Consider the following 27,384-nt stretch of genomic DNA (forward strand, 5'->3'; position numbering starts at 1 on the left):
GTATTGCGCAGGTGTTAGAGCCTTGTTGATGTACTGTTGCAAATCGAACGCCCTAATCGTCGTTGAAATTTGAGCTTTTTAGAACAAATAGTTGTTGGAGTCTAATTTGATCAGAACAAAACTAAATGCCTTCGCCATCGCTGTAAAGTCCAATTGTGATGTCGATGACAGTACAGAAGCGAGGCAATGAAGAGGAGCTAACGGTGTGAAGAGAAGCCATTGATGCGAGTCAGATTGGCTCTGATACCATGAAACGAGAGCTTCAAGGTCGGAAAGAAAAAAAATCGAGTTGAAGAAGACCTCAAACAAAAATTGTTATTGAAGGATAGAGAAAATTACTACTTCAAAACAAGTAAGGACTTGACTATCCTTATATACAACTGAATTATAACTATCGTCTAACAAACACAAGCACAACTTAACTGATAGCCAACCACAACAGTAGATGAGAAACAAAAGACAACAGAAATAACATCAGCTACTCTTCCACAGAACAAAGGTAGGGCTATATACAAGAATGTCATCAAAGAATATTAAGATGAAATCTCATAAATAGGGTTCAATAATTTGGTTCATGAGGGCTTGAAAAATGGCTGGAGCATTAGTTAACCCAAAAGGCATAACTTTAAACTCAATGCCCTTGGCAAGTATGAAAGATTGTTTTAGGAATGTCTCTTGATCTCATTCAAATTTGATGATAATCGGATCTTAGGTCAAGTTTGATAAAAACAGTAGCATGTTTGAGTTCATCCAAAAGGTCCTCAATAGTAGGAATGGGAAACTTGTCTTTGACTGTTATGGCATTTAATTGATGGTAATCAATGCAAAATCGCCACGAGCTATCTTTTTTCTTGACAAGTAACATTGGTGAGGCAAAAAGGCTATGACTGGGTTGAATAATGGACTTCTGTAACATGTCTTTAACTAATTTTTCAATTTCGGTCATTTGAATTGGTGGATAGTGGTGTGACCGAATATTGATAGGCTCAGCATCAGGTTTAAATGGGATGGCATGGTCAAATAGTATTTTAGGTGGTAAGGATGTAGGTTCTACATAGAGGTCCTCATACTCAACTAAAACCATGCGTAAAGAGTCAAATTTATGTACCTCCCATTTTGGTTGAGACTGGCTGCTGACAGTCACCAATAATTCATTGGATTGCTCCTGTAATCTTTCCATTTCGTCAATGGCTTGTATAGAGAATAGCTGTGTGTCACGAGAAGGATCCTTACCATAGCACTTTTTAAATTTTTGTTACTTTTAATGCTGTAATTCCTAATGTAGAAGTTATTTTAATTACTTTTACTGCTGTAACTCCTAGTGTAGTGGTAGTTACTGCCATGTGCAAGGAGGTTAAGGGAATATCAATTTGTTAGGCTGTTGGGCCCACCCTGGCAGGAGAATCTCTCATCCCAAACACTAGTGTATATTCTCCTATTCGGTGAAGGAAGGAAACTAACGAAAATATCAGAATTCTGCAATACCTCTCTTCTCTTCTCTCTGTTCTTCTCTCTTTTTCTCTTTATTTCTGCTCTCTATTTCGGTGTTTGATTCTTCTAATTCATGTCGGATTAGAAGGGAAAGCATTGTTAGGCTCAGGTTGTGACATTGTGCCACTTGTGCCAACTTGTTCTTCAACGTCTTCTGCAACTTTTTTCTTGTGATCATCTTGCATAATCTCGTATCTAGGCTGCTTGCAAGAGTCAACTTCCTTCTATCTTTCTCAAAAGTGACTTCCAATTTATTGAAATCAAAGCTAATTAGACTGACTGTGTTCATCCGATCCACTCCCAAAACTATATCACAACCGAGTTTTAATAGCCTCAAATCAGTTACAAATCTCTTGGTTGTATTTCCCACCGACAATCAATACAAGAGAATTTGCTGATCACCTTATTGCCATTGGCTAGTCACTGATAGAGGTTGAGTACTTGTAAGCCTGCAACCTAGTTTTTGGGCTGTATTTTCGTCTAAGAAACTGTGCGCGCTTCTATTGTCAATCAACACCATTAGCTTATGGTTGCGTACCTTCCTTTCGACCTTAATAATCTTGTTGTTTGTTAAGCCTCGTAGCGCATGCTGTGATCTTTCCCCATTATCTGCTTCTTCAATTTCAGTTTCAACTGTTGGAATTTTCACTATTTCCTCTTCTACTTTCAACAATAACAATTGTCTCTTACATTGATGCCTCGGCATATATTTTTCTCCTCATCTAAAGCATAAACTGGCTTGCCTACATTGCCTTGCATTACCAGACTTTCCTCTGTCATGTGTCGTGAGATAAGGAGAGGGTGCTAGCGTAATTGGGCTATACTAAGGGTAGTAAGTAGAATATTAGAAAATATGCTTTAAGGAGTTGTAAATTGTTTGTTGCTGCATTAGGGAACTAGTACATTCCCAGCAACGGTAATCTGCTATCGCACATGGGACGGGTGGGATCAACTTTATATATGAGCTGATCATTTCTCCAATGATTAATGAATATTCTCTGAAGTTTCTATTCTCTCTCTTTTGTCTCATCTCTCATATTCTCTCTCTCTTTCTTCTCGGTCACCATTCTTGATTGTCCAATTGATCGAGTAAACCAGTCAGATCCTCAGGAGTTGACATCCTCCTGTAGGCTGATTTGAGACAACAATTGAATGAGCTATTAAATTCCTGAAATTCTGATTGTTCTTGTCCGCCTTTCTGTTAAATCCACAATTCATTGCCACTACATGATTTCCTTGTTGAATGGAATTTGAACTCGGACTAATCGTCAAGATGTTACAATTGGCCACCGTTAAGATGTTATAGCCAACCATTGTCAAACAGGTTGTAGAGAAAGCCTGGCTCTCGGAGTTAGCCTTGGAGGCGATTTTTAAGAAGCAGAGGACCATATTTAAGGGATATGTTAGGAGCAGCTTACATAATAGTGGAGGAGGCATGTCTAAACCTGGGCATCAAATAGGACATTAGGGTAACCGCTCTCTAAGGCTATGCCCAACCCTGCCTCGATGAGATCCCTCTCGATGGAAGTTGGAATAGGAATGGCAGCTTGGTTTATGCTTTTGTTGTGGAGAAAGGTATTTCCCTGGTCACCAATGTAGGAAACAATTATTGCAAATGGAGGAAGAATCAGTTGCGGATGCTTGTGAATTGGAGGCTACGGGTAATGGAGCTACCGGAGAGGAAGGTGGGGAGATATCATTGCATGCCTTAGAAGGCTACTCGTCTAAAAAGATAATTAAGGTGAGCAGCTCAGTGAGAAAGAGGAAAGCGATGATCCTCATCGACAGTGGAAGCACACACAACTTTTTGGATGATGATGTTGCCTTAAACTTGCAATGTCCCATGCATGCAAATCTTCCCTTAGCGGTTACCTTTGCCAATGGCAATAAAATGGTAAGTAGATTCAAATACCCAGATTTCAAATGGATGATGCAGGGTCATGAATTCACTACGAACTTGCGGATCTTAAAATTAGGTGGTTGCCACATTGTGCTAGGGTGGACTAGATGAAAACAGTGAGTCCCTTGATTTTTGATTTTAATAAGATGGAAGTAACCTTTGAATTGGCGGGAAAGAGGTTAACCTTAACAGGGAGTTTGGAAGAGGGTGAATGCAAGTTGGTGACAAGTAGAAGGATGCAAAAATTATTTCAGCATGGGGAAGCTACCATAGCCCAACTACATTCCCTATGTGCAATGGAGGGGGGGGGGGGGGTGGTAAGGAGGGAGATGTAGGACGATATGCAGTAGTAGAAGGAGGGGACCATTCATGGCTTAAACTTGCTTCCTGTCATGACCCAAGAGGAATAAGAGTAGTCCTAAAGAAAATTGTTGTCATGGTGGGGTGGCCGAAACCACAAAAAGTCAAAGACTTAAGGGGATTCCTATGGTTAATTGGATATTATAGGAGGTTCATTAAAGATTATGGTGTTATAAGCAAGCCATTGATAGAGTTGCTCAAGAAGAATAGCTTTGGATGGAATCCCAGGGTAGAGGCAGCCTTTCACACACTAAAGTAGGCAATGACACATGCCCCTACACTAGCCTTACTTGACTTCACTAAGCCTTTTATTTTGGTGATAGATGCTTGTAAGACGGAGGTAGGTGCAATGTTGGTGCAGGAGGGTAAACCCTTGGCTTTTCTCAACCAAGCCTTTGGCCCAAAACACATGGGACTAAGCATTTATGACAAGGAGCTGATTGCAGTGTTAATGGCAGTGTACAAATGGAGGTCTTACCTAGAGGGGAACCAGTTGATAATAAAATTTGACCATGATAGCCTCATATTCCTAATGCAATGGAGGCTACATCCTCAGTTACAAAGAAAAGGAGTGACTAAATTGCTAGGACTTGACTACACCATACAATACAAGAAAGGGAAAGAAAGCACAGTGGCTGTTATACTGTCAAGGAAGGAGGATAAAGAGGGTTGCCAAGCTATCTCGGCAGTGGTGCCTAATTGTGTGAAGGAAATAATAAGGAGTTATGCACAGACCACATGGGTAAAGGATCTTGTGACTTAGTTATTGACTCAGCCCACCAATTGGAATGGTTATACCTTGTCTGCTGGATTACTAAGGTACAAAGAAAGGTTGGTGATAGGGGAAGATGACTAGGTCAGGAAAAGGATCCTGGAGTCACTCCACAACTCACCCATAGGACACTCAGGCCTAAATGTCACTTACCGCAAGGTAAGGTAGTTGTTTTACTGGCCTGGTCAAAAAAGGGATGTGACCAAATATGTGCTAGAGTCTATCAATTTTGTAAGCATGAGCAGGTCCCTTACCCAAGACTGTTGTAGCCACTTAACGTATTGAAACAGGCATGGCAACAAATTATCTATAGACTTTGTGGAAGTCTTGCCTAAGTCAGAGGGGAAGAATGTTGTGCTGGTAGTGGTAGACAAACTAACGAAATTTGGCCATTTCATAAGCGTGGCTCATCCCTTTACAACCTTGGGGTAACAAGGTTGTTGTTAAATTTAGTGATGAAGATACATGGGCTGCCATTGTCCATCATCTTGGACAGGGACAAAATATTCACCAGCAACTTTTGGAAGGAGCTATTCAAGCAATTGGGAGTGGGGCTACACATATCAACGACATACCACCTCGAAACTGATGGACAGACCGGAAGAGTAAACCAATGTCTAGAAACTTACCTCAGGTGCATTTGTTTTGCTAAGCCAAAGAGTTGGAACAAGTGGTTGCCACTAACCCAATGGTGGTATAACTTCCACCATTCCTTGAAGAGATCCCCTCCCCATTTGAGGCATTCTTTGGATATAAAACACCCTTAAAAGGGGGGCGGGCCAGTACTTGTAGCAAAGATAGGAGGCACAACAGGTGATAAAGAAAGAATTAACGATAACACAAAACAAGATGAAGCAAATGATAGATAGGAGGAGTGAGAGAGCTTTTGAGGTGGGGGACATGGTCTATTTGAAGGTCAAAAGTTCCAGCAACAAGAATTTTCTCTACAACCCCTACGACAAAATTAAGTCCCTAGTACTATGGACCATTTCTTATAATGGCCAAGCTAGGGAAGGTTGCATACAAGTTGCAGTTACCAAAAGGAGTGTTGATTCACCCGATTTTTCATGTCTCCATGTTAAAAAAATCCGTGGGGTCTATTGATTTGACTAGCTTGAACTTCCTCCTCTAGAAGAAGACTCGTCAGAAAGAGTGGACTCGCTGGTAGTGGACCAACTTGGTGTAGTGGACCAACTTGCACATTGATCATACAACCTGAGAATACCTGCTTGATCTTCTCAAGTCATTCCCTCGACATGCCCAATTTTTGTAATTTCTTGAGGGCAAGAAATGTTTCAAGGGAGGGGGTATTTGTCAAATTCCCAAGGGTAGGACATTAAATGTAATTTCTCTTATGTTATAAAGATTGTACTTGGTTAGCAGCAATAATGCATAGGGGTGTGTAATCGGTTATAACCGAACCGAACTGCCCAAAAATTCCTAACCGAACCGAACCGAACTGTCCCTAATAACTGAATCGAACCGACCGATAATCCTAGTATAACCGAACTAACCGAAATCGAAATAACCGAAGAATAAAATGCAATAACCGAACCGAACCGACAATAGACAAACATGAAACCAAAACCAAAACGATTTTCCAAGTCCCCAATCAGAATTTCCAAAACAAATGAGCAAGAATCAGAAATAGCCAGAGAGTTTTCCAATCGGAATTTTCCAGAACAAGTGAACAAGAATCACTGAATCAGAAGAAATACACGTACCTTTGAGTCTTTGACGCAAGAGTTGACGAGCTTCGAAGCGCTTGGGAAGAAAAAGAGTTTGGTCGACGAGCTTCGAAGCGCACGTCGCTGATTTCCCCTCCACTAATTCGATAGTCGCCACTGCTAGCGCCGTCGCCATGGCCCAGATCTTGGAATAGCCCTCGTCGATCGTCCAAGCACAAGGAAAAGAAGAAACGAAGGCTAGGGATGGTGGGGTGAGGGTTAGGGTTCGATTCGGTTGGGTGTGGGTAAATCGCATACCTTTGAGTCTTCGATTCGGTCGGGTGTGGGTGAATCGCGTACCTTTGAGTCTTCGATGCGGTCGGGTGTGGGTGAATCACGTACCTTGAGATCGCGTACCTTTGAGTCTTCGATTCGGTAGGGTGACTCAGAAGAAATACGCCGTCGGAATTGATATCGTAGTCTCGCCTGTGAGTGGGAGGGTGGGGGGAGATAGAGAAAGAAAGATATGGGGGGAGAGTATGAGTGTTGGTCGAGTTGGGTGTGGCCCAAACTCACTCGCTGCTCGCAGGCGAGGGTCGGAGGGTGGGGGGGAGATAGATAGAGAGAAGAGAGAGAGAGAGAGAAGGGGGGAGAGCATGAGTGTCGGTCGAGCTGGGTCTGGGTGGGTTCCGTGTTGGGGGGGGGGGGGAGGGGGTTCACGGTTAGGGGGGGGGGGGGCACTCAACTCACGGTTAGTTCGGTTAACCGAACTAATCGAAAATTTATAATATTGTAAACCGAACCGAACCGTTTTATAAAAAAAATCGAACTAAAATAACCGAACTAAATAATTTCTTCAAACCAACTGAACCGAACCGTTTTATAAAAAAAACCAAACTAAAATAACCGAACTAAATAATTTCTTCAAAAAAACCGAACCGAACCGACCAAATTGTTCGGTTCGGTTGGTTCGGTTTATCCGAACTTCTGCTCACCCCTAATAATGCATCATTGGGTGTACGTTCCCAATTGGTTGTATTCTAGCTGGAGGCTATATATATAAAGCTACAGCTAGAGAATGGAGTTATGAAATGAATGATGTGAATCTTTTTTCTCTCCAGTCTGTTATATCTCTCTCCCTCTAAATTCTTCTCCATTCCTTATTATACCTAAAAGATCCTTGTCAGATCTGGGATTCTCCCTCCCTTTCTATTCTCTCTTCCTCGATTTTCATTAAAACCCTAGGCAAGGGCTTGGTTCTTGACATTTGGTATCAGAGTTAACGATTCTCGATTGATTGATCTAGTCAATCCTTAGTAGTTGATCCTAGGTTGCTGACTTGTGACGTAGATTTAGAACCGATTGATTCTCAAGAGGTGGTTGATTCAGTTGATTTCTGGAAGCAATTACAGAGACAAATCAAGGCGATTATTGGAAGCAGTTTCAGAGATATATCCAAGCGATTGTCATTTGCTGTTCAGAGTGAATTTAGAAGAACATTAATTGTGCAAATGGTTGGAAGGACATCTGAGAGAATGCGGATGCTGGATGCAGGAATCAAGGAAGAATGTATTAAAATTTATCAAAAGCTTGATGATCTAATAATTTTGATTGCAAGGAGGTTTCAAGTTAGTCTTCCAACTAAATTACTTTCTAAGAAATATTCTGATCCAATCATTCAAAGAAAGATATTAGTCCCAGTGACAGTTGGAGATGCATACGTTACTTGTCCAAGGAATTCCATTAACAAACCAAAGAGTTCAACTAAGGAAGATAGAAGTTATAAGAAGGACATTGTGAACGATGTTTTCCAGCCTCAGGAGTTTCTTCAAGTAAAGCAATACTAGAAGAAGTCAAAATTGTTGAGAAATGATTCTTTGATTACTTCCAATCTTGAGATGAAGGATTACTTTCAATCTTGAGGAGGAGTGTTTTGATTCAGAAAGTACTGATAAGGAGGATGCTAGCAATAATGTGATGATATTGGTGGTGAAATTCATTCTCCAAATAAAAACAATAAGGTCCAGGATGTGTAGAAAGTGGATCTAAAGGAACAACCTGATTCCTTAAAAAGAGATATTTTTGAAGAAGATGCTCAAGTTGACTATCTTGGAAGTTTTGATCATGAGATGATTGATTCAGACAATCAATCATCAGGATTGAAAGAAGTTAAAAATTGTCCATGTGTGGCAAAAGACTTTACTAATCTTTTAGGCACCATCAAGGAAATCACTGGAATTTCTGTTGAGAGGAAAACAAACAGCATTTTGAGTTCTACTCAGAATACAGATCACTTGGAGAAGAGGGCTTTGTCAAAGAGATCTTTGAGGACCATATCTTACAATTGCAGGAAATAGGCAAAAGAAAAGGAACATAAGAGAGAAGAGGAAAAGGCCAAGGAGAAGGAAGAAAGGAAAAGGAAAAGAGGAAGGAAAAAGAGATTTCAATGGAACAGACTAACAAGGATGAATCGGATAGTGAAAGAAGCAGGGATTGGATGAAGAAATATTGACACAGTTGTTGTAATTTCTTACGAACAAAAAATCTCGTAAGGAGGGGGGAATTGTCACAATCCATATGTTAGTAATTGTATATTACATGTATTGTAGTAAGCTGTACCTTGTTGTATTGTAGCTGTCGTACCTTTCAGTTATTGTAACTGAAAGGCTGACTTGCCTATAAATAGGCTAAATCTTAGAGGATAGATGATTGTTGAATGATATCAGATTTCAAGTCTTTTCTCTCTACAATTCTCTCCCAATTTCTCTCTTAATCCTCTCTATTCTTCCTCTTATCTTTCAAGTTCTTTTTGAATTCTCGGTCTGTTCTTCTGATTTCTCCCTCCCTTTCTATTCTCTCTGCCTCGATTTTTTCCAAATTCCATTAAAACCCTAGGCAAGGTCTCGGTTCCTCACACCCCAGTTTTTAATCTTAGCCACCTAACATTTTCCAAACTGTTTCCAAGTAAAATCTGGATTTGTTTTCCCTTTTTTTTTTGCAAGTCTTGATTTGTTTGCTTTAGTTGTGGAAATTTCCTCATATAATGAGATAATTGGCTTGCCTGCATGATAAATCTATCAAACATGTAACAGATAGATGGCTATACTGTGGGCTTTTTTTGGTTATTTGGTTGATTTCTGGCTACCATCATGGCTCCTTAAGCTTTGAACTCAAGTTATTGGAGACTCGTGTATGTCTGAATGCTGTCCATGCCCCGGAATGTATGTCTGAATGCTGTCCATGCCCCGGAATTTTTTTTTTTCCAACTACAAGATTGTGAACTGTAAAATGATTTCTTCACCATGTATCTGGCAGAAAGCTGTAATTAATGTTCCAGTGAAATTTCCCACTGAGAGTTAGTAACTGGTTAGTTCATTCATTTTTTCTTTAGATATGATTCTGATAGGAAGTATGATTTTGATTTGTTCTGATTTTGATTAAGACTAAATATTTTCAGCTTTTTATGGTTGGTAAAATTTGATTAGACCTTGTTTTTGGTAGGATTTTTTTAGGAAGTTAATTTATCTTGAACTATAAATAGTCATGATAATGAACATTGATTGACAGAGTAATAATGAGATATTCTCCTTGCAGAGTTCTTTTTTTCCTTCTACAATTCTCCTTTTGCTTCTTCCACTATTCTTCTTCTCCTCTTCTTATTCCTTCCCAATTCTCTCTTCTATGCCTACATTCTGTGCCCCTCCCTGCTGTCCCACATCAGATTACAAGTTTAAAATTTTAAATATTATCTTTGTCTGCCTGTATGTAGTTTTTTCCCGAATATTATATACCTAAATTAGAAACATCAGTTTGTTATGATAGCGTCTGGTAGCAAAGGAGGTTGTTTGTAATGAAATCATGATCTAATGGTTGAGGATTCAACTCGTGCCGTGGTGATGGCTGAAAGTAGATGAAATCATGCTGAGGTCCATCAGGACCATCGATCCCCACCTCCAACAGGGAAAAAAAAAAAACGTTCCATTTTCCTTTGTGACATTTGGAGGAGTCTGTTTATCTTTTGCAGATCTAGATGTTTATATCTATCTTGGAAGAGAATTCTAAGGCCTGTGATGGGCCTGAAGTTCAGGCTGTTCAGCCAGTGCAGCTTTGTCAAGATAGATGTATTGTAATTTTTGTGTGTTTATGAAGTAAGTCAAGAGTTATTGTAAGTCAATGTGTGCAGTTATTAGTTTGACACATCTATTTATTAAGAAAAAATTGTTTTACTAGCTTTAAGATACCATGATACGTTCTTAAGTTTCTTTTGTTTATTTCTTTTATTTTCAATTATTTTGATTCACTTTCATATTTCTTGTATTTTTGTTATATCTTCTTCAATGCTGTGTTGTCCAGTGAAATGATTGCCATAATACTGAATTTGTTCATGATTATGCATCTTATTGATTCTTTTTGTGCATATAGGTACAATGAATTTGATCAACCTGTCTGTAGAGTTTGTGATGTTGTTTTGAAATCCGAGTCACTTTGGCCTGCACACCAAGCTTCTCGTAAACATCATGAGGTGAACTTTACAATTTCTTTATATAAAGCTTCTCATAAACATCATGAGGTGGCCTTTAAAATTTCTATACAAAAAGCTTTGAAATGAATGCATGTGCTAACTATCTTCGAAGGACAGTAGGATACATGAATTGAAGATGATAATATCCTTATCTTAATGCTGAGAGTAAAACAAAGATGGATCTAGAAATCAGGATTGGGGAAGCCACATAGTTTGATGACATATTATCAGGTTATTGGTTAAAAATAAAAACACTCAGATAAACTGTGATGTTGAACTTTCAACTCAAAAAAGTCAAACCCTTCTCTTTCCTTGGTTGTGAATGGAAGTTAGGATGTCTTTATGGTATTGTTTAAAGCTTGTTTTCCAACCTTCTGATATTGGACATGGGAAAGAGGGTTCTAATCTTTGATTATAATTAGAGTATTTGTGGCCAAGGGTTGGCAGAAACATGGAGTTTGAAGGTTTGTGTTAAAATGTTGTTTCGAGCTATACTAGGAGATCAGTGAAGGTAGCAGCAGTGGCTTTGTCGGCTAGAGTATAGATAGGCAGTTAGAGATAATACCTAAATGTTATTAGTATATGTTTGGCGGGTTAAACTGTAGTTATCTTATCCCAGTCGGTTATATTGGGATGTCCGCCCCTTATTATAAATAGAGGGCAAGGGGTAGCCGAGAGAGATAACAAGCTGGAGAGTTCTCATTTCTATTGTAACAGTATTGTTTGTTCCGAGAGAGAAAAGCTAGTGATCGAGAGATATAGCTTTGTAATCTTGAGGGAGCGAAGGATTCATGTACTCGGGAATAGAAGGAAGGGAACTGGCTGTGTACTGATTGTTCATACGGAATAAGAAAGCTGCTGGAGGGGTGTTTTGACTGCTGGATGTAGTGCCATTCACGTGGCATGAACCAGGATAAAATCTGTGTTCTGTGGTTTGTGTTTATCTCTTCTTGGTTCTTATTTCTGTTCTGATTTGGTTGCATTTATTTTTTGTTGTCTTTTGGGTTGATTTCGGGTGAGGAGTTGAGAGAATTGGCATTTGGAAACATTGTTTGAGTTGTCAATGGAGCTCCTAATCCTAACAGTTTGTGATCATCTGGGGAGGCTACATTCAGAAGGTTGAATGAATTAAGGAATTTTAGGGCACTGCCCTACTAGATTCAGAATTTAGGTTAATAACTCCAAACTCTTATTACTCAGAATTTTGTTTTTTTGGTACCCTACATGAAGATTCAGTGAACTATCTACAATCAGAATGAAAGCTCTTGGTCACTAGGGGATTTTGGAGTACCTAGAATACTATCCTAGACACTTAATACATGAAAGAATGCACAAAATTATATCAGTTTCAAAGAAAGCTAAAGTTGGATGTAAGACTGAAGATGGGTCAAAGCTCTTTAGGGGTGTCTTTTAATAAGAACAATTAAGTGCTAGCTTTAATTGATGTGACATCATTCTGTGGTGGTGAATTTGTATAAAATTTAATTATCTGTACCTGAAGTGCTAATTTGGTCTATTATATTGTGTAAAGCTGATAGCAAATTGTTTGACCACTTGTACCTCTGCATCCTTATGTTTGCTTCCTATTGTTTAGTGTCATCTTTTCCATGGATTTAATCACATTGGCTATCAACAAAGGTGGTTTTTCATGGGTTGAGACTTGCATTCTTTTGATTTCACTTTTTTTGCATGGCCTTTTAGATACATAACAGAAGCATGCTTGTGTTGCGATCAAGTCCCCTGACTCAGCCCAGCCTTTACTGGAACACTGAAGTTCTTATCTTGTCCTCATCCATGATCTCTGCATGGCACATGACCGTACACAACCACATCCCCTAAATTAAAACTAGTGTGCCACATTCACTTTATCAAGTTCAGAGGTTCTACAATATTGATGCTAATACACAGATGTAATGCCTCGCACAAGCAAGGGGCCACATGCCATTCCCCTTATTGGTACGCATCTCAAGCCATTTGTACCCTCGCAAGCCTTCCCACGGTGATACACTATCACAAGCACAATCACAAGGTCCCTCCGAGCTTGTCAAGTGATATACAACCCTATGCAAGGCTTGGCTCCCGTTTTTGAATATAGCCATGTATTGATACTATTTCCCAATCTCGCATAGACAAGACACAAGCATATAGCATTCATGTCCCACAAGCATGCGTATTGTTGAGACCTGCTCATGGCAGCCAAGTACATGGTTTCTTGGACGATGTTGAACCCAAGGATGTGTTCACTCCATGAACAATGACATGCATGATATTACACCGGTAGCCTTTTCCATCCCATGCATGTGAGACACTGTCAACACACCCGTGTCCTGGCATCAATTTATGCTAGAATCTCTATCACTGTTGCTTAATGTTGGTCACCTTAACCATCCATGGCATTGCCCACCAAGCACGAAGCCTAGTAAGGACCATGACACCCTTGTGGCAGCATTGCTAGCCCTTAAAGAATGACATCAAGGAGGGGCTCTCTTAATTCTAGCGCCCAAACATTACATGCAAGGGGAGGTAGAGCCAATACCTAGACCCCCCTCTATGATAGCATTTTGAGCCATCTTCAAGGGACAACAGAAAACATTGCCACGCTTAATGAATCATAATGGTCCTTAGGAAATTCACCCGATCACCAAATCCAAATCCATCAGTTCTGTTGGATTCCTTATGGTCTCCACATAATTATCTAATACTAGGAAAAATACCATTAGGACCTTGAACTATGTGTTCTCAACACACTGCTTAGCCCACCATGTGGTAGGACTGGCCAAGCGTGCCAAAATGAAACCAACTCAAGCCATTAGGCTAATCAGTGTTGTCAGGACAATCAGTCTCTGATAAGTTTTACTGTTTACTTGCTTGGAGCCACTTTCTTAGATGAAACTGTTACTTGTGGCAAAATGTCAAATCTGTAGTTTATCCCTACCAATACCCCAGTTGAGGAACACTATGTAATACTGATCCCATAGCAGGCAAGAAACTAGACGACCTTGTTTCTGAGAGCTAAGGATTGTTGGGCCTTTTTCAATACCTGGTTTTCAGAGCAGAATATGTGAACTGTAGTCATGTAGCCAAACATATAGTGGGCGCAGGTTTGTTGACTTGGGCATGGAAGTAATAAGAAAGAATTTAAGATCATCCTACTAGTTTTATAAGGGTAGGAAGGATAGATGTATCTTATGGGAAACAGTATTCAATATTGCTGCTTGGATCTGATTCTGTGGGCCTTGAAATAGTCATCTATGCTTCATACATGGAAAAATTTTAGGGCTTGAATGTTTATAGTTCAAATAAATATTTTCTAGTTCTGGAACTTTAAAAACTCATGAGATTGCATTTAGTGAACTGGTTTTTAAATATATTTTTATAGAATTGATTGCAAAATACCTACATTTAAGGAAACAAAAGAAAAATGTATGTATTTGTTTAGAAGACCATTATAATAAAAAATGAAAAACTATAGGGAAACAAGGATATTTACAAAATTTTTGGAATTCTTGGTTTTGAAAACTGTGGAAACTAAGAGAGTGAAATCTTAGAAGTTAGAACCCACAATTAAACCATTATCATCTTGAACTACTTTCAAGCTACTAAGTTATTCCTGTATATTAAGGAAACTTGTGCAAGGATTTTTGTCAATGTTAAATACTGCATTAGATGCAACTCATCAGTAAGGCTTGTAGATGTATGTAAACATTCTAGGATATTACTGGAATTTAAGAGCAACTTTTTAAGCACTCAAAAGAGTGAATTGTTAATTACACAATGGACACAATATTCTATCAATTTTGCTTGCCATGGTGAAAGGAAAATACTTATAAAGTTAGATGAAGTAATAACCAAATATTTACCATTGAGTCTTAGCCCTAGCTATTATGTATGAAAGATCAAGTAGATAAGGAATTCATATATGATTTTCCTGCATTTGTTTATGTAGATATTTCACATTATATGTTTCCCACTTTTTAATATTTGTTTTTTTTAACATATTTTCCCTTGCTGATCTCAACTTTTTGAAACAATATATGATCTAAAGGTCACAAATATTTTCAACCAGATACTTTAAGAAATTTGTAAATAGTTTTAAGCTTGGGTTTCAGGTTAATGCTATATTTTTGCTAGATGGGTTGTGTTGTCAGAATTTTTGTTAGACTTCCTCATATTCTTTTGAAAAATGCTATTGGTACATCATTGTGTACACCTTGGACTACACAATGATGTTAAAATCTCTAAAATATCCCTCACTAAAGGCGCAGAGGCGCAGTGAGGCGCGAGGGATATTTTTGTCATTTGTATGACTCTATTCTTTTTGTCTAGCCATAGAGACGGTTGTAATATTTGGAAAGTTCTAGAAACATTTCCAAAGAACTAGTAAAGTCAAAGATAAAAATCCAAGGGGTATTTTTGTAATCTGACAAGTCATTGAAACTTTCCGAAGGGCATTTTGGGTGAAAATATAATTTCTCAAAAGTTTTGGGACATAAGAAATGCTGATGAAATGTCTAAAAAGCTGAGGGTGCAAGATAGAGGTTGGAATGCAAAAAATCAAAAAAATCAAGGGGTTGGAGTGTAATTTTCGAATATCCTACAAGAAGGAAGGAAAAAGCAATAGAGATTGAAGGATTTGGGTGGTTGGTTTTGGCTATAAATTGGGGTTCTTGGTCGAGGGCACGAGTTTGAGATAAAGGGAGATTGTAGAGAGGAATTAGGAGGTTGTAAGGATGGTTTTGGTGGATTGAGGGAATGATTTGGTGAAGATTTGACAAAGTCTTTGTCTTCGTCAAAAAGTCGGGCCCTCGTCGGAAAAGCCAGTTCGGTGAGGGAGTAGTTGTAGTTGCAGCAACCATTTTGGCTAGGGAAGCAAGGGAGGTGAAGGGGGGAGAAGAACAAGAGAAGAAAGGAAGTAGAAACGTAGAAGAAATCAAACCATTACAATCAGTTGGCTACAAGAACATTATTGGAGAAGACGACTAGAGGCAGTGGCTATCGAGCACGTGTATCACTTGTGCCAGGAGTGAGGCACGTGTGGGACGTGGCGTATACTGTGCATGTGCCAATGTGAGAAAAGAAAAAGAACAAAATATATAAAATAGAGAAAAAATCAGAAAAAGGAGAAAGATATGAAAAAATAAGAAAAATATTTTTTTAGAAAATTAAGTGCTTGGAGGTGGTTCAATGCTTGAGAATTATTTGGGGCGCATCATGATGATAAACGACAAGGCTATAACTCAACACTAAAGCAAAGGTCTTGCCAAGTTTTTCTTCCAAAATAATCAAGTTATGGGGTGGTTTGAGCATTTTATTTGCACATGAAAATACTTGATTACATAGCATTATGTTGAATAGTATGTGATAACAAGTGGAAAATGGTCTTTGCACATGCCAATTACTATTTTTGGAAAGTTTATGTGAGTATGTGATCTATGGTATTTTAATGATGAAATATTTATACTTGTCATGAATCTCATTCAAAAATATTTTGAAACATATAGCTCGCCCCCAAATGCACTTTTCTTTTATAATATATATATATTGTATGTATGTAGATGTGATGAATGATCCGTAGAAGAAGGTATTGGTTAAAGAACGTGTTATGAAGATAACAAATTTGTTCCTTAGAGTTTTAGATTTACTTGCATATTTATATTCAATGATATGGATTTCTAAGCATGTCTTTTTTTTTGTATTTTATATAGATTGTTATTTGAAGTCAACTCGGATGTGTATACAGATATTATTCATTGGAAGTTGTACACTCATTTTAGGTCCAATCTAGACTCTGATTTCATGCTTTACTTTGTTTTATTGAGGTTATGTTAAGGGGGTAAAAAGAGAATTTTGGGAAATTTTGGGGTCAAAGTGTAATTGTAGGAAAAGAACCCGAATTCTCGAGGTTATAGCACGCCTGAAATTGGGGTGTTACATGATGCTACTGTAAGTGAGTATTTATTGTACTCTCCAACGAGTTATGCTTATTCCATTTTTTTGCATAAATCTTGAGATTGAGAAATTGATTTGATGTCAGTTTTTTTTATTATGGATACTTGATAAACATTTTGGATCAGGGAAGTTTGAGGGTATGTGGGTCCAGAGGCCTTTGTTGGGTGGACTCTTCTCCATTGGTTCATTCTATGGTTTGTTCTTTGTAATTAGGGCCTGAGTTTTCTTTTGGAAAAGTTTGCTGGAGGTCGAGGGCTTCTCCTGGGTTAGCTTTTCCCATTTGATCTGTTTCTCACAATGCTATCTTCACTAATCACAATGCCTGATAAGGAGATATCAATATGTGATGGGGTGGTGCTTCTCTGTGCAAAAGAAGTAAGAGTCGATTGATTGTTTTCTTTGTCACTGTCAAGTGCTACAGAGGTTGGAACTTCTTTTTTTTATTTATATTTTTGGCATCCGGTGAGTTATGCTAGTTTCATTAAGGGATCCTACTTTTTGCTTGTGGCTGTGGTGCCCTGACCATTTAGGCTACAATGTTTACTCTTTAAATGGGGACGTGTTGATATTTGTATGTATATATTCTTACAAGGCACTGAATAGGGTGCTACTATGTACCGCTAATACTCTTTTTTTTTTTTTTTAAACTTGAACTACTCCTATTAGTTGCTTTCTTATTTGGTCCCAAATTTATTCCACTTCATGCTTTGACACCTATTGAATTTGTTCTTTTTAAGTTTGAGAATTGTTTTGACTGTTTCAATGTTTCCATGGAGATTTATGGCTTAACTTTGTGCAGCTATGATCCTTTAGGTTTCATTTGTGAAATTGAATATTGACCTCTTCCAATGCTTATATTTGAACAGGCAATTAATAATGTTAAAGCTAATGCTGCTGGATTAGCACGGGTTAGTAATATAAAAACAGAGTCCCCTGTAGAGTTACCCAGACCTAAATCTGGACATTCTTCAGAGTTGCATGATTCCAGACCTGAAGTATCCATGGAATTGACTAAAGCACGTTCGTCGTCTGTGCTTCCACCAGATTTTTTTGACAATAATGAGACGAAGAGGCCAAAAGCTGGTAGAGACCTCTCCCAGTACTTATGATTTTGTTTTCCAGCTCATATCCTTTGGATAACTCAAGGATGGGATTAGCAATTTTTGTGCTCCCAGCGGAACTGTACATGCTATGTTGTGTTTTCCTAATATTACATGTTACTTTGTTCTGGAAAACTGTTAATGAGTTCCAGTAGACATTCAGCACATAGCCCAGAATATAAACTATAGCTTTACAATTGGTGATTTGATGGAAAATAACATACACAACTGAGGGTTAGCATGGGCATACACTGTTTCATAAATTGGAAAATATCTATATTTGGTTTTTGTAAATTTTCCATTGATTTGACAGATTAAATTGTTATTTATGAAAAAAATGATATTTTAGAAGTTTGTAGGCGACCAAGCACTTTTTCTCTTGGGATTGTTTCATATTTTTAGTTCAACTATGCCTCAGACTACTACTAGTTTATTTTTAAAGCCTCAACTTTTATTCTCTTGTGATGTCGAAGTCTCCGACTTCTCTGACTTTTCAAAAATAAAAGAGCAAAAAGAAGTCTCTGGCTTCTGAATATTGTGGCTCGACTAAATTTGCAAGTTCAATTTTTTGAATAATTTCATCTAACCTAAATGTTGTTTTGTAAGAACAGATGTAACCACAATGGGAAATCCTGATACATACAAAAAGGAAGGAGGTTCTGTTCAAACTCAAGTGGCAGAGGCAATTAATTCTGAGAGTAAGGCAGAAGCATTCTCTAGTGGGAAGGTCGTGGACAGAAAAATAAACCAATCCCAGCCTACTGGAGAGCATAAACAGACGTCAAAAGTGATTGTTAGTGCAGAGACCACACAATCTAAGGGAGCTCTTCCTGCAGGCTTCTTTGATGACAAAGATGCTGACTTACGTGCTCGTGGCATTACACCTGTTAAGCCAGATGTCAAGTAAGTGCATAGTTCTGTTTTAGACATCGATTTTAATGTGTTGAATCTTATATTGATATGACATTCATTCTAAACATTGCAATAATATTCTTGGTGGTTCACGATTGTTTATAATGCTTTAGAGAAGTTATGTCATTCTTTCCTCTATTTTGTTTTTTGATTTTTTTTCTTACCAAACTGGAGAAACTAGGTTTCAAGTTTGCATGATGGTAAACTTTGTGACAGAGGTTAATGCATGGAAAAATTAATGGAGATAAAGGTGGATGCTTATTCTCTATTGCAATCCATTGCATAGATATGACTCACCTGTTTTATCGCTGATGAAGAGTGTTCCAAGATGTTTTTGTTGTATTCTAAAGAAGTTCTGGTTTATCCACTGATTCGGTCGAAAGTGCAATCACTGGTTTGGTAATTAGCTTACATGTGGAGTGAATATGAATTGTAAGGTATGGTTGATTTTCTTATTTAGGTCATTCTGTATTGCCCTCCATTAAAGCTAGGTTGCTTTGGATGTCGTGATGGAGAGATGTGCAAGAAAGCGTGCTACATGGGAGGGACAATATGTAATCAGAAGGGGGCTACTGGACATTGATTAAAGAGGACACTTTATAGTTTACCAATTTTATACATCTATTTCCTTGTTAGTGTTAAAGGGGGTTCTGAAAACTATAATCATTTTATTATTATTATTGTTTTTTTTTTTTTTTTTTTGGGGGGGGGGGGGGGGGGGGGGCGGTTGCGGGTTAGAGTTGGTTTGTAGATGTGGAATTAATGCATCGCTTGGGCTAGGAAAAAGGTCTTATTTTGGTCAATTAGTAGGAGGTGGCGGCTGGAAATTTAAAGGCTTGGTTCTGGATGTTATTGAGGTGTTGTTAGGTAAGGTGTGAAAATATACTTTGGAGATGGGCAGCCTTTGGAGGAGAAGGTTGTAGGGGTAATGAGAGGCACAATTGGCCTATTGGCACTTTTTGCACTTTTAGAGGGACCCGTTAATTGCACCTTTTGAAATTTGTCATGACTGCGTGGAAGAAGTTCTATAATAAGAATTTAGGAAGAAAAAAAAAAGAAACTCTATAATAGGGTTTTTTTTAAGGTGGTTAATGGTGGCTTATTTTAAGATTGTAGCTTGGTTATTGGTGTAGTCATAGAGTATTGAGGGTGACTTTCTGTAACCTCTAGTAGCTATTTTATTCTTCTTAGTGGAGTATAGGTTATGGGTTTTCCACTTCTTGAATATTTGGTCTCAACCCCTCTTCGCACTGATTTTTTGTCTACCATAAAGGAAAAAATTAGAGAATTCAAAGTTGACATGATGCACAAAAGTATCTGCATGAAAAAATGGGTTCTTTTATTTTATATATGTTGATGTTCATTTTGATGGTATTCAATTAATAAATTATCTCAAGGCAATGAACTCATTACCATTTTGTTGAACTGTTTTATGTGAGTAATTGATGATTCATCTTCATCTAATAACTTGGTGGTTTTCATTTTGGGAAGCATTGCAGGAGGGCATGTGTTTTTTTTTCGCCCCATTGGTTGTGCACTGGGCTTTAACTTAAGGAAGAAATTCTCATGTTGGGATAAAAATGAATAAAAATCTAGAATTTATGTAGCCGACACCACATAGTGAGATAAAAGCTTGGTATGTTTTGTTGTTGTTACATTCATGAAAATAAGAAGCTGGAATTATCCAATGTTTGGTGAAAATTTTGGGAAAAGTTCAATGCTTTCCATAATCTCAGGGTGATGCCTTGAGGTTTTCTTCTTCTGCTCTGATGGAACCTTGAAAAAGTGTATTCTGGTTTCGAGTTAAAATATTCTGCCTGTTCAGTTGGTTTAGGTTATGCGAACACTTGGTGATTCTTTCCCATTATTTTCCTTTATTATTAAATAGCACATAGCATAACGATGAAGTTATTGCATGTCCTGGACAGAGATGAGTACAGGGAATTTGAAAAGTTGATCAAGGATGACTTACAGGAGGTGGACAACCGTTTGGAAGAAGAGGAGGTAGGGCTACATCTTCTTTGACCATCCATGGAACTATTTCTACACTCTTGCTTAAGGTTTTGTCATTGACCTTGATGTTATCCTTCGTTGGAAATGTTATGTTGCAGATTGATGCAGCTGAGATGATTGAAGAGGCTGAGTCTGTGGAGCAAAAGTAAGTCTGATATACCGGATCAGATATTAGACGTGCAACATATCCTCATTTTTTAGCTGCATATAATTTCCAAGAAGCATGTCAAATCTTCCCCATTCCTGTAGGGGCTATAGGGCGAGAGTGGAACTGTTGAAGAAGAAGAAAATGGAGCTAATTGCTGCTAGGTCTGTCCCACATCGTAGAGATCCTCAAGTCGCAAGTAAAGGGTCTGATCATGAAGAGTCATCGAGTGATGACGGTAGCGATGAGAATTTCACTGTTGATTGGCGAGCTAAACATCTGTAATCACTATTTGTGATACGGTCTCTCTCTCTCTCTAACCACCAACCTTAGACAGTCGTGCTTGTGTGATGCAACATATGCTTGAGAAAATCATTTCTCAACGTTTTGAGTTCATGTAGCTCGACAACAATGGCTCCGTAGATGGCTTAAAAAAGTTGTGAATTGCTGACAGGTGCTAGAGGCCCAGAACTGCCCCCTCTAATTAGATGCTTACTGGCCGGTTTGTACTGGAGACATCAATTGGACGCCTTGTCTTAGTTAAGCGCTGGAGTGGGACCCAGACGGTATTCGGAACCTCGGTAGTGACCCTTAACCCTTCCAGTGTATGGTACGAAACTCAGTGGATTTGGCTTCAGAAAACAAGCATCCGTTGCTTCTTTGAGATTGTAAGGTGACAGTGGTCTGTAAATAAATGCTCTCATTTTAAGTAGAACTGTTGTGTAAACATAAAATGAGGTAAGTTTCTCGAGGCAAAGCACGGGACGAGTCATATAAATAAATCTGATGCATTCTAATTTACTCATTTAGTTAATCACAAGTCTTTCCTTTAGAATTCTATTTTAGATCCATTCTGATGTATCTCACAAGAGCTCAAACTCATATCCTATACAGGAGTTTAGGGTTTAGGGTAGATAGGCACACATATCCATTCTGATGTATCTTTTTACCCAACCATATACTTGGTGTTATAATAGGTAGATAGGCACAACAGATAACAAACCTTTTTTGGAGTCGTGGTTACTCTTTTTTCTTTTCCTTTCATGTTTCTTGGTGCCATTGGCAAGATCCTGCAGGGTGCAGCCATGGTGGTGTAAATTCACCAGGAAACCACAGTAGTCTACAAAACATGTACATTATGCAAGTGTGGGTTCAGTTTCAGGGATGTTTGATGTTTGAATTCTAACCGTAGGAGAGGCTAACTTTAATTTCTTATTATTATTAGGTCAACCGCTTTGGCATGAACATGAAGTGATTGCATGCAACGTATTCTTTTGAAGGAAGGAGCAAAGCTTGCAGCTAGCAGCTAGCAGCTAGCTTCTATTAGAGATCTCTATTGTTGAAGGCATCCCGCACTCTGTTACCTAACACGATCAGCCCTCTGCAACACCAAAATATTAGAGAAGGCTGTTAAAAGAATTTCTAATAAAGGTGCCCACTTGGAAGTATTCTGGTGGTTGATCAACAAACTTGTCATTAGACAAATTAGGGTTGGCAGGCTGAATCACTGTTGGCTTGTTCAGTTACTTCCAACTTCTTTTCTCTACTCTGATTATCTCTACCTCTAGAGCATTACGTGACATTGATTATGCATGCGTACTTGGACAGCTTGGGACTAATTTACTCATTAATATTATACGTGCACCACTTGATTCTTTTAAACAAAATTTTGATTTTATCTATAAGCTTTGCAAGGCAGGTCAATTTTATCTATAGCCTTATTTGCTGTCCACGTCATATTCCCACCTTTTTCCACTCTTTTATCCAATTTAATCCAAGTCATATTAAAGAAGGAGATATGCTTTGCTCCAAGCTTGACAATGGAATAATGGACTTTGCTAATATAAAAATATTATTTAAATATACTTATTTGACATTTTTAGTCATATTTGTAAATTAATGTGATATAAAATATAATATATATAATTAAAAATGAGTGTCAAAATAGCCTTTTTTTTTTTTTTATTGCTAATAAATCTCTTGGGCCTGAGTTGAGAATTTTACTATATTTTCCTGGGATTAGTGCCTTGTGACAAGCATTCTGTTCTTTCTGCACAATGCCCATTATTGCCCACAGAATAAGCAAAGTCATTGCCCCAACATTTTCGACGTCCTCATAAATTGAAGGTCCAAACCCATGCAACTTCTTAGTAAAGTTGATAAATGAACTTCCCCATTCAGATTAGAAAGCACCCGGATAGCTCACAAATCGTGCCATCACAATAAAATTGATTCTAGTGCAATTATCTTCTGCATTCAAGCGGTGATTAAGTTTTTATTTTATTTTATTACTAGCTGAATTGGAGCTGTTGGCAATTAAATTTAGTTGTTTAATCACTTGTTTCATTATAACATGACTTGTTGTTCAATCAAATGACCTCTAAATTTATTATTAATATTCATTATAACATGATTCATAAACGTGTAGCTCCTTCAAGTTCAGATCTACTAACTTCATTAATTAAAAAGTAAACAGCCTTGATTATCAATCAACAAACTAACACACAGATCAATCAACAAACTAACCAAGCGTGGCCTACACTTGATGATATTTGCCCAAGGAAGGGACACCATTCTTGGATCGTTCTTTCCAGTCCTCTTTTAAGTCATATACATTCACTAATCACAAGCAAAAGCCAAAAGGCCTTCCTGTCCTTTTGAGATCCCACTACACTTACCATCCCATCAAAGGTTGCAAATGAGCTAAACCATTTAGGCCTGACTCGATAAAAATTCATTCGAATCAATTTGTTAAGGTAAATGAGTCGAGTTTGAGTCTAATTTTGAAATTCAATTTATAAACGAGTCGATCTTGAACTCAGTAAAAATCAACTTATTACCTCTTGAGCTAGCTTGATTAGAGACTTGCGAGCAACCCCAATTATAAATTCACGATTAAATATAATAATGTGTATATATATATTATTATATTATTTATTAAATATATATTTTATAAATATATTATTTAACATACATATATATACATAAAAATACATATATTATTATATACATATCATCATCACCATTTTCTCTCTCTCTCCACCCAGAAACCCATTTTCTCTACTCTATCTCTCTCCCCAAGAATTCCTTTTCCTCTTCCTCTCTTTCTCATTGTGAAAGGAAGTGAAGATAAAGTGTATTCAGTTAAGAAGGCTCTATATGGATTAAAGCAGCCCCCAGAGCTTGTTATAGCAAAATTGATAATTATTTAGTGAATTTGGGGTTTGAAAGAAGCATTAGTAAGCCTACTCTTTATGTGAAGCAAGTTGGTTTTGACTTGGTGATTGTTTCTTTGTATATTGATGACCTTTTGGTGACAGGAAGCAATTTCATTCTTGTGGAAAAATTTAAAAAAGAAATGCAGAAGGTTTTTGAGATGATAGACTTGGGAGAGATCCTACTTCTTGGCATGGAGGTTTTACAATATGAAGATGGAATCTTTATATGTCAAAGGAAATATGCAAAAGAAGTATTGAGGAAGTTTGGTATTGAAACTTGCAAGCTTGTTAGCACTCCCCTAGTTCAAAATGAAAAATTAAGCAAAGAAGATGAGCAGATAAGGTGGATGAAGGAATGCATAGAAGCATGATTGGTTGTTTGTAATACTTAACAACAAGGCCTAATATTATGTATGCTGCAAGTTTGTTGTCTAGATTTATGCAAACCCCAAGTGAATTGCAGTTGAAAGCTGCTAAAATATTTCTAAGATATCTGAAGAGAACTTTAAACTTTGGAATCTAGTTTAAGAAGAAATTAAATGTGAAGTTAGTTTGGGTATGCTGATAGTGATTGGGATGGTTGTTTTGAAGACATGAAAAGCACATCTGGTTATGTGTTTTCTATTTGTTTAGGTGTGTTCAGTTGGAATTCAAAGAAGACACAGTGGCACAATCAACAGTTGAAGCATAGTATATATTGTTTGTGTTAGTGTCATAATGCTAGATTTAGATGACATCTAGCATATGTGTTAGGCTTAATGATAGAATCTTGCCTGTCATTTAAATGGTCATATCTTCATTCATAGCTCTCTATTTAATTATGAATGAGTCTCTAGATTTCCTGATAGAGATCTTATGTGATGAAGATATTTAGTTTAGGATTTCTTAAAGGTATTCCCGGTCCCTCAGATTTATCAGAAGGGGAATATGATTTATCGATCATGGATCGACACATGGACTACTACCATTGTTTAGCATGAGATGCTAATGATATAAGGTAGTGAGTCACATACCACATTGCATGAGATGCATATAGAAGATACGTGGGTGGGTGTTAGTCGAACATCCATTAAATGTGACGCCTGCGACAGATTACATGGATTTATCGATTAAATATCTGTTGTTGGCTCTTGATTGTGTATCTAGTCCTTTGATTGAAAGCGACAGAGTTATCTTGTGCACTGGTGTTAGGGATTTTCCATTGAGTAGAACCATCTGATGTGAGAGATGTGAATGCTCTCTATGTGGTCTCTGTGCAATAGTGTATGGAGGCAGATGCTCGCTAATGGGATCCACTATCTTCCATCAGATGGGGGTGAACATCCTATGCATTCTCAGTTGGTCGGTGATTATAGAAATCCTTGGCTAAGGTATGTAAGATCGAAAAAGAATTTTTGATGTTAGAAAGAGTTTCGACACGCCATCTCAATCACCTAAAATTGGATGTTTGCATAGTTGCCGAGTTCCGTGAGTTTAGTCGGGCTATGACTCTCACTTGGTCAGGATGTTAGTCAGTGAAGGGACTACAATGCATGGTAATTGAAAGCCTAAATGGGTTTACATGAAGCTCTGACCTGAGTCCTGGTTAGGGGATACTTAGGATCTTTTAGGATGCTTTGGGGAGATGGAGAAATCATCTTAGTAGGTTAAAGTGTTTGATTGACTTCAAAGAATTGACGTGTCATGATTGTTACATGGTTGTGAACGTAAAATGTCACACCCTAAATGGGTAATGTGTTGGATTAGTGAATCCGAGTTGATTGACTATATTTCCACAATTAAGAGTTAATGGGGACTAAATTACCGTTAAGTTTTAATGGTTGATAAAAGTATCATTAAGTGTTAGGTGTTTTTAGTCGGATATTATTTCTGGGAAGTGTTCACAGTGTGTAATTAATTCAGGTATAATATTATGTGTATAATTGTTATAAATAAATAATATTATAAGAATTAATTAATTAATTATTTAATTGATTAAAGGGGTAAGCTTTTTGTTGCCTAACTACAACAATTACATTTATTTGTCTTGGGATCAACCAGATTAAAGTCCTTCACCACGACCAAGGGGTCTAAGGTATCACCAGCGAGGCCAAAATAGATTTGGATTGGGTCAGAGGCAGAGTGTAACACCTTGCTCTCCCAGGGTGTTAGGTAACGTATGATCCCGAGGATATATATATTTTTTCCAAAAAAACTCAACACAAAACCTTTCCCTGAAGATCCCGTTACACCTTCTCAGTATATCAACTTATAATCATTAATAAACTAAGACAGGTAAATCACCTCAAATGTTGAAGCTAGATCGAAACCTCAATAGAACATAACCAAAATCACTTTATTCATATCATAAAGCCAAACCAGCGTTTTACATGACGTCATCAAAATAAACTATATAATTGAAAACGACATATCGTAAACTATCCACTAATCGTCGTCACTCCTCGGCAATCCCTTTTCCCTTCGCACCGTTGCCTTCACTTGGAACGTTTGAATAATATTCCAGGGACAAAGTCCCTATTAGACGACGAATCATCCAGTGAGAGTTGAAAACACGTTTTCATGAATGAATACAAGATATAAAATAAACCAACACCACCCGGCAAGCACTAGCCCAAGAGAATCCCTACCACGGAGAAAAAGCAATATCTCTAAAGGCTAGACCACCATACTAACACATCGACACGACGCGGTTCTAGTTTAAAAGGGGCAAGGTCAACGCATCTCTCCAACATCTCGGGAACAATCGTTACCACTCCCGGCCCAGGAGGGTCACATCAACGCAGTAACCCGGCTGACTACAATTATGTTAGGGATTACGTTCCTACTCAGAAGTATCCAGGAACCACTACCCAATCCCAACTCATATCCCATATAGACCACCTAGTCATTCTAGTGCAACTTCCCTGACTATACGGCCCGGCACGAAAACCAAAGCAGCTATCCCAGCATGCACACCAACATAAGATACCCCTATATATTATTCTGGCAAATCCCTTGGGGAATTATGGCTACACTATCTAGACAACATTCCAGGTTGACATTCCATATGAACAACACAAAATGCATGACAATGCAACATATCACAACTCAGTGCATCATATAAACAACATTTTATAAAATGCAATGCACAAGTACAAAACATTTAGGGATGTACCTCCCTTATGAAACCGATCGCTATTGGTTACCGTTTATATGCAACAAAACCATTCTGCATGAAATCTCAACAAGTTTAAATAACACAAACACCAAGTTTTAGGGTAGAAGCACCCACAGTAAATCAAGTTTTGGGAAAGAACCACTCACGAGTTAAAACCAAGTTTCTAGGTAGAACACCC

The 27,384-nt window shown here is 38.0% G+C and overlaps 1 protein-coding gene across 8 annotated transcripts in view; it reads left to right on the forward strand.

The window, feature by feature from the left end:
- LOC127802322 (protein ABA AND ROS SENSITIVE 1) overlaps positions 1–22,489 on the forward strand; it is a 36,660-nt gene extending 14,171 nt beyond the window's left edge. For 5 of the 8 annotated variants that reach the window (XM_052338057.1, XM_052338060.1, XM_052338059.1 and 2 more), the window contains 7 exons: positions 10,613–10,712; positions 17,528–17,744; positions 18,373–18,664; positions 20,602–20,677; positions 20,785–20,831; positions 20,936–21,112; positions 21,286–21,645. In XM_052338057.1, coding sequence (XP_052194017.1) covers positions 10,613–10,712; positions 17,528–17,744; positions 18,373–18,664; positions 20,602–20,677; positions 20,785–20,831; positions 20,936–21,112; positions 21,286–21,292 — 916 coding nt within the window. In that variant the 3' untranslated portion in view covers positions 21,293–21,645. Of the gene's footprint in view, positions 1–10,612; positions 10,713–17,527; positions 17,745–18,372; positions 18,665–20,601; positions 20,678–20,784; positions 20,832–20,935; positions 21,646–22,056 lie in introns of those variants that run through there. The other 3 variants (XM_052338064.1, XM_052338065.1, XM_052338062.1) reach the window with 3 other exon arrangements.
- Positions 22,490–27,384: the final 4,895 nt, after the last annotated feature.

This window comes from Diospyros lotus, chromosome 5 (genome assembly GCF_014633365.1).
Source record: "Diospyros lotus cultivar Yz01 chromosome 5, ASM1463336v1, whole genome shotgun sequence".
In the NCBI taxonomy this organism is placed as follows: Eukaryota; Viridiplantae; Streptophyta; class Magnoliopsida; order Ericales; family Ebenaceae; genus Diospyros; species Diospyros lotus.